Source organism: Patiria miniata, unplaced genomic scaffold (genome assembly GCF_015706575.1).
Source record: "Patiria miniata isolate m_02_andy unplaced genomic scaffold, ASM1570657v1 HiC_scaffold_27, whole genome shotgun sequence".
In the NCBI taxonomy this organism is placed as follows: Eukaryota; Metazoa; Echinodermata; class Asteroidea; order Valvatida; family Asterinidae; genus Patiria; species Patiria miniata.
In genome coordinates, this window is record NW_024037066.1 from 6,328,152 (window position 1) to 6,339,582 (window position 11,431).

Consider the following 11,431-nt stretch of genomic DNA (forward strand, 5'->3'; position numbering starts at 1 on the left):
TTTGTTGACTGAGTGTTTGTTTTATTTTTGCCTGTTGGATTTGACTGTTTTGTGGATTTGGTGGTTCTAGTTATCATTTGCTGTTACCAAACAAAAATTAATAACCAATAAGATCCAAAACCGAAAAAAAAAAATCAAAAAAAAAAAATCAGTTTTACTAATGTCTGGAAAATTGGGCGGCAAAACTAAACAGAAATGGTGAAAATTGTATGAAGAAAAACTTATTCCAGTGATATTTGCAATCAAACAAATAAAATAAATACTGAAAAATTCCTGATAACCGTAAAGCTACAAAAATACTTCAGTATATAAGTGTGCACAACACCCATAGTATTCTGTAGTACTCAGTTCTTTATCCCTTAGTAATGGCTAGGACGTTGTGTACCCTTTTGGAGACATTTTTTTCCTTTAGTTATATCATAAGGGAGACACCGGCATTTGGGAGACGTTTCAATGTCTCGTCAATGTCACAGCTCCTATTTAGAGGCAAAATTATAATGACGCAAATAGGCTAGATCAATTGCTCAGAGTCCGAAATACAAATATACCAAAACTCATGGGGGTAGGACAAGGGAAAATTGAGTTAGGGGTCATTAAAATTGGAAAAACATTTTGTGCACAACCTTATGGGAATGCTTCCCTGAGGTACCATTTCACTGTTCATATTTTCAATATGAATTTTTTTTTCCAGTTTGCATGCATCCTGTATCTCTCTAAACCTACCAGTCATGTATCTGTAGACGCAGAGCATTGTGAAGCACAATTATATTTTTGTAGTTAGCAATGTATGTATTTACCCGAGCCGTTTCTGTTTTCTGTAATCATATGTCTGAAACCCAGCCAAGTATATTTTTCTTGCGTGTCATTGTGCTGGTACAGTGCTGGTACGTGCATGCCATTTTGTTGTTATCGTTGTAACTCGAGTAGGGAGCCATTATTATTGCAGCCCATATGACAGTATGCTTCATTACGTTAGGACAGAACATACCAGAGGGGAAAAAACATTGAAAGACATTTGAGTATTACTCTGGGGTTTTGGTAATAGGCCATCAGCATGGGGGTTTGGTCAGTATCAAATCAGGGCATAAATGATTATAGTGCGCATGCGCAAGGTATACTGCCCCTAGAGTGGTAACAAGCATTTTGATGGACATCTTCAAAAAAAAAGGGTGATAACACCCAAAAAGCTGCCACCGCTGCAATGCTATCACATATTTTCCAACTCTGGAGATGAAAACCTTGCCAAAAATCGCTATGACGATTATTCCCCTCATTTGATGCCAGTGGCCAAAATTTTGGACTGAGGCTGATGGCCTATAAAGGCCAATTTTTTTGCATAAATTTAGAAATGGATGGCCAAACAACTTCATTACATTGGATATATTTACGAGCTGATTGAAGTTGAACTGATCCTCACTAGTAATTCACTAATTAAATCAATTTCCAAAAGCACACTTTATTTATTTTTGAGTATGTTTTCCTAATTTCCAAATGTGTTAAGATATTGAAAATAAACAATTAATCAGTTACTTTGTTAACTGATTGATTTTTTTTTTCTAATCAGGCTGAAGCAGAGCTGCGTGTGGCTCAGTCAGAGTTCGACCGACAGTATGAGATCACCAAACTGCTTCTGGAAGGGATCAGCAGTGCCCACGTGAGTATTCAGCATGCCCGTTTAAAGACGGGCCCAACTTGGAACGATTCTTGAACAAACAAAAACCCACGATCCACTAATTCAGTTGATCGCTTTCCACGCAATCAGGTGTTCGTCCCACATATGCTGTCCATGATAAGAGTATGCACTTTAACAGGATGGTGCCAAACTGAAATTGCCGAGCCAAATGGTTCTAAACGCCATTCTATTGCCGTGCTGAATTCAAAAATGTCAAAAACCTTGCACCACCAGATCCCTCAAAGTCCACTTTGAGGATTTGAAGGATTTTGAAGGATTTTGAAGGATTTTGAAGGATTAAGGAAAGTCTAGAGCCAAGCCTGGCATGATTCCCTTTGAATTGATAAAAGAAAGTGTCATGAATTGGGTGTATACTTTGTACAGGACTTTCGAGGAAGACTCCCTCTCTGGCTGGCAATTTTAGCCGCGCGATCACAGCAGTCAAAATCAATCAAGTGACTGTTTTAACAGCTAAGAATTCCCTTGTTAATTTGATATAGCCATGCTTTGACTAGGTGATTGATAAGCCAGCTGTACCTATCAGTAACATCTGTTGTCTGTTGATGGCATTTGACTAGTCACAGTGTTTACATGAATGTAATCTGACTCTTTGTTACTAGTCTGTATACAAATGCAAGGCAGGGACGTGGAAGAAATTCTTGACTGTCTGTGAATGGTCAGACAATAGGAGCTTAATTAGTTAATGAAATAATGGAATATTTCTGGAAATATCTTTCCACCATGCAAACCTTCAAATCTCATATTTCTGGAAAGAATGCGTACGGACCCAGTTTTAAGATATTTCACAAACTATTCACTAATTAGCCACCGGCCTTCAGTTTTTCCTCCGATCACTAGAGATCAGGTAATTTACTTATAAAAGTTGTAACTTCTCATCTGTGTTATTAAAAATAAGAAAAATCACTGGATGGAAAGTCTAATGAAGCCTTGGAATGTCCTCACTGTGACTTCCAAGTTGAATTTCTGTAACCCTTTTCTTCATTATTATGACTTGTTTATTTTCTGTGGGGAGTGTGGCCTAGCAGTTAGGGTTCGTGACTCATGGTCGAAGGGTCTGGGGCTCGAATCCAGCTGCTGGCCATATGTTGTGTCCTTGGGCAAGCCACATTACTCCAACTTGCCTCTCTCCACCCAGGAGTATAAGTGGGAACCGGCATTAGCTGGGGAGTAACCTGCGATGGACTGGCATCCCATCCAGGGGGAGTAGAAATCTTCTCAGTCGTTTCATGCTACTGAAACCGGAGATAAACGCCGGCCTGATGGGCCACATTGGCTCGTGACAGACCTGACCTTTTACTTTGTTTACGTTATTTCTTTATGACAATAACTTCCCGGATATCATCCTACCTGTTTCCTTTCTCTTGCCAGTCCAACCATCTCAGTCGACTGCAATACTTCATCGAGGCCCAGCAGGCCTACTATGAGCAGTGCTTGAAGGCCATGACGGAACTCCAGAGTCAGATGGCCAAGTAAGATCCAAATCAGCAGCAACCACATATCCATACCATGGCGCCACTTAAGCACAGAAATCTGCTAAAGCACAGATAATTATTTGCTTAGGAAAATCAGGTTACCAGCCAAACTGCCATTCAGTTTATATGGTTTGCTACTGGTACTCGGCTGAATCATGCTTAGCAATTCATATATTCTGCTTATACTTAGTTGCTAAATCTATTTGGTTGGGCTGTCAGTAACGCCAGTTTGAACCAGGGGTTACTTTCCATGACTGGGTGCTGTTTTTACAGGAAAGTCGCTTAGCGAATTTGGTTCCCAAAGCAAATAGCAGCCAGGGACCCGTCTGGCAAGCCATCCTGGCTGGTAACCTGTGTGTGCTCAGCAGCAAATTTGTGTACCTAGCGGCTCTATGAAAATCCCCCCTGATATCTATTCCAGATATATGACCACCTATATTATATGGGACTAGCAAACTTATTTTGTGTGTGTACAAAACCGTTTTTTTCCCCTTCTGTTTAGAAACTGTGTTCCCTGTTACCTTTTCAAAAATGAGAATGTGGATTTTTTTGAGGGCTATTCAAATTTTAATCTTTTAAAACCAATGTGGACAAATCATATTTCATACCCTTTCATGGCACCCAACATGTAAACATGACAGAACAATAAACGCCCCTCCCAAACGTTTTTACATTTGTGCAATCTGATTGCCTTTTAGTCAGACACAGTACAAGTAAGTATTTTCATAGTTTAGCAGAATAACACCAGTGTAACAATTTTTCTTCTAAGAAGAAACACAGAAATTGCAAAATCTATTTGATTTGATACTGATAGAAGTAACAGCGGACAGGCACCCCAAATGGCCATGGAACCACAGGAAGGGTAAAAAGGTCAAAGGTGAAAGTTCACAGGCCAAAGGTGGGTTTTTTTGCCAAGCAGAGATCTGTGGTGGAGTGTCAGTTCTTTGCATGCGCCAACTATTTGCCTAGTTACAGAGTTTTTAAAAGCAACCGTGCTCAGCAATTTTGTCCCTTTTTTTGAACAGTGGTATTGAATAACCATGCATCGAATAAAATTATCTGTTTCTTTTACATTTTAATTTTGCTAGCATTTTTGTGTTTGAAGGGTCATTCATTCACTTTTGAATTTTAGTTTGAAAACAAAGTTGGTGCAAGCTCAGATTCGCACAGTCACCACGTGCTCTCTATTATTTTAGTTTCGTGCATGATAAGACAATTATCATCATAAGTGGTTCATCTTTTCTCCTTTCTTTTCTTTTTTGGCCTTTTCCGCTTTCCCTTGCCCCTCTCTGGTCACTAATTTCTCCACTCCATTTAGTATCCCTGGGTCGTTGGGAAACATCCGCCCCTATAACCCTCCCCAGGCTGCGGGTAATTCCTCCACAACCCCCTCCGCGCCACCTATAGGGGGCGACATACTGCAAGACAGCCCCACAGACCCGCAAAGTGGCAGGCGAAAGGCCCGGGTGCTGTACGACTACGATGCGTCAGACCCGACAGAACTGTCCTGTCTCGCAGATGAGGTATGCATGTGGTGGCACTGTCGCTATGAGTGATAATTTAAACTGAACTACATGTTATTAAAAAAAAATCAACTTCTTTCAAACGAGAGGGAATCCTTACCTTAAAAAGTTTCAAGAAATGTGGTTGTTGCCAGATGGTGACTTTGCTCTGTGGTGGTGTCAAGCTTTTTCACGAAGCACCTTTTCTCAAAATATAATGGACATGGTCAGGGCAGTGAAAAAGGGAATGGGGGGCCTTAGTTCATTTGCATTTCTTTGGGGCAAAAGCCTTCATTTGCACTTCTTTTTATAAAGGGAAGATACAACATTTGCAAAAATCACAAAACGAAATGATCAAATTATCACGTAATACCTTACTGGATTGTTAGGGAATGACAGTCTAAGCATCCTGTAAAATCGTGGCTCCTGGTGTGCTGACATTTTCAAGAAAATTGGTATTTTTCCAACGCTGGTCCGCCGACCAGCGTTGGAGAAAACTGGCTTTTTTGCAAAAACTGCTCCTATTTTTTCATAATTAGTTATTCCACACTTTTTTTTTGCAATTGATAACACACCTGTGAAGGGTTCAAGCCTGCTAGATTGATTCTTTGACCTTACAGTTCCCCAGTCTATAAATTTGCCCCGTTTCATCTTAAGTGGGGTCAGGGAACCAGACTACGAGAACAGGATTGGTTTTCGTTTTTGTTTCCATCATATCTACTCGCTCAAAACTTGAAACATGTCATTTTAACAATATTTGCTATAACATACTAATCCTCCAAATCCATTTATTTCTGAAAATTGCAGCAAAAGCAAATGTTGTACATTCCCTTTAAAGGTTGGGGCACTTTTCCAAATGCATGTAATAAACATGGCTGCATGAGATGAAAGCTGGGTGTATCATACAAAAATGCAAGCTGAAATTTCATTGCTGGTTGTTGCAGTTTTCTGAGATCAGAACGTTTTGGTTTCCGTGAGGTCATGTGTTATCAGTTTCCCCCCTTTTTTCTTAAACATCTGTACATACAGGGTGTTCCAAAAAAAGTTGTGCAAGCAGATATCCTTTTATTTCTCAAAAACTACTTCACATGAGTATTTCACCTTGATGGAGCATATTAACTATACTCTTGTGTATAATCAGTGAAAATGCCATGGAAATCCATTCATGCAAATCAGAGATCTAACAGATTGTAAAAGGCTATGGGTTTTTCACCCATTCCAATGAAATTTACACAGTTAGTGATATTTATCAGCGCATCAGATTGACTTGAGCCTTTTCACTCTGATGTAAATTGAGTTTATAACTGTGGCTCATCCCAGTTTTGGACACCCTGTATAGAACATGCTTGTAAGACAGCTGGATTTGTATACGAAACTGACTTTATTCAGTTTTTAAGTCCCCACCACAACGGAAACAAAGTCTGAAATCTTACGTTTCAAATTACCTTGCTTTGTAATTTCCCAAATAATACGCTGACATTTTCAAGCAAATGTTTTCAAGCTTACATTTTGATGGAATGATTCGGTATTTAACTGTGAAATGACTAACACAACTTTCTTTTGATTTCTGTGCTTGGCATGTCCAACATGGAAATAATGAACTTTCAGTGGCACATTTTGAGTTGAAATTTCCAATGTTTTGGTGAGCTAAAATGGTAATCTGAAACTCGTACTGACTCAAAATAATGTTTAAATGAAATCTTGAATTCTGAGTTATAACCCAAGAGTCTGGGACTTGGAATTGAGTTTTCAATACGATTTAAGATGTGTCAGAATTATGTGGCTACGACTGTCAATAACAGATGTCCCCATGGATGCGGCTAAGTTCACTTGCTATAGATGAATGTGTTATTGACAGCCATGTACAGATCACTTTGAACGCAGCCTTTCAGTACTTGATAGTGGGGTCTGGCGTCTGATCTCATCTCTGTGTCTTTTGCTCTACAGGTGATGACAGTGTACAGCCTGCCTGGCATGGACAAAGATTGGATGATGGCAGAGAGGGGGAGCCAGCAGGGCAGGGTACCGCTCACTTATCTTGAAATGATATCCTGAACGAGACCAGTCATTAAAAAAAAAAGAAGATAATCAATTATAGTAAATGTTCTGTTTTTTTCTGTTTTTACATTTTATTCTCCTAACACTTATATAACTTAGGCTGTTAAGCTGTTTGGTCTTTGCGACCTTTTTTTTATGATGCTTTCTAATGGAAATAAAGACTTTTATGAGTGCAATGGTAAGAATAATTTCATGAGGTGACAGATGGGAGGTTAACCTTCTACAAGGCGAATGGAACATTCCATCTGTCACTGAATGAAATTCTTCTTTCCACTGCACGAATGTGAAGCATTCGTTATTTGTTTTATGCAATGCCTGAATGAATCCTCGTCTTCTAATTGGTAAAAAATGTGACTGTGGCAAAGGAATTCAGTTTGAAATTCGGTGCAACCAGGCCGCGAATTGTTTTTTTTCCAAAAGACATCCATCCTCTGTTTGGTCTATTACATGCATATCTAATGCCGTGTTCTCCACAACACAAACCCAAGATAGGCTTAACGTCTTGTGAGAAATGTTCCTTCCTCACTTTAGTTATGTAAAAGGTAAAATGAGAAGAAGTGAAAAATGCTCATTGGGATTCGAACTCACCTCACCTGATTAGAAGTCGGGACTACTTCAACCAGTCCACGAATGAGCTGCCAATCGTCGGTGATTTAAACACCTTTATTCCTTGTTATATAACTTATTCTCTAAAGCCCTGGACATCATGAATATGCATAACGCAGAGAGAGAATGCATCCTCTTTTGATATTGTCGGATGTCATTTGGGAAAAACAATTTGCAACCAGGCCATGGGTAGGGACGAATAATTTAATGATGGTGATTAACAACCCACTAATTAGATGACGGGTGTTTATTCAGGCATTGTGTAATGGATGATATGACATATCAATAACCCAGATATAAACAAAAATATATTGTTTAACAGAGCTGGACATTGTTTTAATACATCATCATTCAGAACAACCTCAATTTAAAAACAGACAGTCGCATAAAAGTTGCAAAAAAAAAGGAGATAAGTATTTCACTTGGACAATGGAAAATAAGGATTTCTTTTTGCATGTGTATTTTTCTTGACTTCACCCTGTAAATACGACTTCTGCCTAGTTATTTTGCACTTTATGCAAGTATTTTAGTCAAATCATAAAGGCATTTGAGATAAATTATACTCAAAAATTTCAACACCTTATTTTGATGTTTGTTTGGGGACTTGAACGATCAGAACTTCTGAAAGATGCCTGAGAAATATAAACAGGGAGTTGGAATTAAAAAGATGGCTGGTGTACATGAACCAGTATTCCATCTGGCATGATGTTATGTTAACAAGTTTTAAGGGGAAATATTTTTCAAAATTAAAAATAAAAGAACAGAAGTAATGAAATTCCAGAATAAATTGGTTGTGACGGCCAATGAATAGATTTACAAAAGTTAATTATGGAATCAAGCTCGTGGTAGTTTTACTTCATAATATTGCTGGAGATAATATTGGTCTTCCATTTTAAACACGATTTTGAGTATGGGCCCAATTTAGTGTAGCATTGCATTGGAACAAATGTATCGTGCATGTAATACTGTCCATGTTGTGTAAGTGTTAAGTTAGTGTCGTGTAAATGCAAGAAATAGTGCTCCAACATCTTTTGTTCCAAAGTTTGTTTCAACTTTAACTTCATTCAACTTGCCACTGTAAACACCTTTTATGTTCCTCAATTGTTTCCCCTTTGTTCGAGTATTCCTTCAACTCCTGTGTATTTTACATTGTTATTATTCGAAGTTATTATCAACAAAAATGTAAAATGATGTAATCATGGTTTCTTTGAATTAGAATCCATATTTATTCATTTTTTTTTTATAGCTAGCTCGTTAAATTTGATTCCGAAAAAGCTTTTGGAGACGCGAGATTGATTAACGTTGTAGTTCTGTGTGGGTAAAGTGTACTGGTCGGAAGGTGTTATGAGGTAGTGTACATTTTGAATATTTATGAACTAAACGTGACGCACTATATTTTAGAGTTCACCAGACCACCAAAACACTAAAAATAAATTGGCTCGTATAAAGGGACGTTGTTGATAACCTGGGGCCAGTCTTTTAGATCAGAGTACATTTCAAAAATCTGAAAAATAGGCCGTATATGTGCTTAGCACCAAAAAGTGCACTTACAGAAGAGATTTTCTGGCAAATGATGCCATAAGGATAGCCCTTGAACTATGAACACAATGCCCCGAATTTCCCTCATTTACCTTGTAGAAATGTTTTTTGTTTCATGACATTTACCAAACAAGTGCAATTGTATTATTCCAAACTGGACATCGTTCATACCGACGTATAAGACGCTGTTGTAGATAGGGCAGATACATTTGTGTAGATGATCATAAGAATAAAGGCACAGCATTCCAAAGTGCATTGAAGCAGACACGGCGAATACGCCTATCTTTTTTATTTGTCGTTTTATTGTGTTGTACCATTCTTACCCACAAAATAAACTATTAATTCAGTAATTCCGTACGGTCCAGAAACAGTGGTGACATGAAGGCTAGATTTTTTTCCCCTTCTTTTGTCATCCATTCAGCCAATTGTCAGCTCTGTAGGGTTTTGATGGATTCAGATGTTTAGAGAGCAGACGGTTTATATTATTTTCTTCCGGGCTTGATTTCCAAACACAGCAGAAAAGTTCTTGGCAAGAGAGTCTTGCCTCCTTTTCAAAATATTTGGCACGCTGAAGTTGCGAGGTACCATTTTTTAACGCTCATGTACCTGAACCCATTTCTCCCGTCTCTAAGATTTAAGGACCCACTAATAGCACTATGTAAACTTCCCAACTTTTCCCCCGCCAAAATCCTTCCCTGGACTCGCCAACTACATGAAAATAACATGAATACTACTGACCAATAACAAATAAGCCAGCGTGATGGCTTACCGTTGATTGGTTGTATTGGATCACCTGACTTCACAAGTGCATGACGTCATTTACTCAGCAAGGAACAAGACGTACAAGTGTGAAGAGAACTGCGAATTGCTTGTCCTCATCTTTCTAGTTCAAGTTAGAATTCTGGTAAGAGAAAGTCCCATTTATTTGGGCAGTTTTCTCACTATTTGTGTTTAGTTTAATTTTCGGTCGGTTTTGGTCGGGTTTTCAGTTTTATGAATCCAGAACGGACGTCTTCTGTCCGGTGTGGCCGCCAGTGAGACGGTCTGGGTGACCTTAACTTGAGTGCAGAAAAAAATGCAAACAAAATCTGGCCACTTTTACTCAACATTTTACTTGGCACAATAGCAGACAAAATTCTCCAAACTTTGCACGAGGAAAGACAAGGTCCTCGGTATTTTATCAGCCAAGTTTGAGGTCTCAATTCAATTTTGAAAAGAGAGCTTTCTTCAAAAATCATCCACCTAAGAGTGATGGAACCGGAAAGTGATTTCAATTTGAAGCCAAAGATTAGACTGGTGTTATGTCCAACTATTTGAAAAGATTGACCCTTCAGTAGTCTGGTGGCATGACCATAGAGAATGTGTAGCAATAGAGCTGGTCACCAGACATTTCTTTGGCCACAGTTGTTGATGCAGTACTAAAGGGGTGTTGACTGGTTGTTTCATGCGCCAGTCTATTTTCTTGAGTTGCATGTTTTCAATACCTTAAGTTTTTGGACTCTCATATATACAGTATTTAGAGTCCCAAATATTCGGACTTAGCTGGCTGAGACACTGTTTACATATTAAACGGAAAACGATACAGTTTATTTACATAATAGTTACAAGTTTATTTTTCTGCAGTATAATTTTACTGACATGACTGAGTAAAATAATGCTGGAATATGAGAAAATTTTGAAGTTCCTTGTTTTGAACAAAACTGTGTGCAGTTTCCACACCAAAAAATAAAAGCTGAAACATTTTGGCATAAGTATTATTTCTGTGTAAAATACAGAATCTCAACTACAAAATAAACAACTGATACTAACACAGGTGTGTAAGTTTGTGTGTACAGCAAGTTGGTTAAATTATAAGAAAATTATTAAACATTAAAAAAAAGAACTTTTCAATTAAGTATTTCAAATTTCAATCAATCTGATAATTGATTTTAAATCAAAAGAAATCGATGGATTTGACTGAAAGAATTTTCAGGACTTGAGCAAAAATCAAATATGTTTTATACCAAACCAATACTGAGCCCAGGCAAGAAGTTGTCCTTAATACAATAATCAACTAAACAATTAAGTTACTCACTTTTTTCATTAAAATTACAAAACAAAATGCAAAGGACAGCTAGAAAGTTAAACACAATAAAATTGCCTTTTGATTTTACAAATTTTATTATCTTGATTTTTCGTGATTTTCTTCCGAACCCCCCCCCCAACATTGAATTTTTTCTCTATACAAATCTTTTTCATGTATCCAATGTTGTTTGCTATAAAATGCACCAATAATTCTTTTTTTCATGACATGTCAACAGTTTGTCAAGTTCTAAAGAGACCAAAAAAAGGTAAGAATTTCGTAAAATCAGAGTTGATGCTTAGAAAACTACGAACGTAGACAATAAAATAATGAAAGACTACAGAAATTGTTGAATTGCTAAACGTATGTGAAACACATCTACACATCTACACATTTTATGACTATTTACACCATAAACAACCAACATCCACAACCAATCAAAGAAATATTTAAAGCTGTATACAGGGTCAGTGAAAAAAACCCCCAAATGGCAGGACTA

The 11,431-nt window shown here is 37.8% G+C and overlaps 1 protein-coding gene across 3 annotated transcripts in view; it reads left to right on the forward strand.

The window, feature by feature from the left end:
* Nucleotides 1-9,135, forward strand: part of LOC119734213 (endophilin-B1-like) — a 31,072-nt gene extending 21,937 nt beyond the window's left edge. For all 3 annotated transcript variants that reach the window (XM_038207577.1, XM_038207576.1, XM_038207578.1), the window contains 4 exons: nucleotides 1,565-1,654; nucleotides 3,062-3,162; nucleotides 4,484-4,688; nucleotides 6,615-9,135. In XM_038207577.1, coding sequence (XP_038063505.1) covers nucleotides 1,565-1,654; nucleotides 3,062-3,162; nucleotides 4,484-4,688; nucleotides 6,615-6,722 — 504 coding nt within the window. In that variant the 3' untranslated portion in view covers nucleotides 6,723-9,135. The remainder of the gene's footprint in view (nucleotides 1-1,564; nucleotides 1,655-3,061; nucleotides 3,163-4,483; nucleotides 4,689-6,614) is intronic.
* The last annotated feature ends 2,296 nt before the right edge of the window (nucleotides 9,136-11,431 follow it).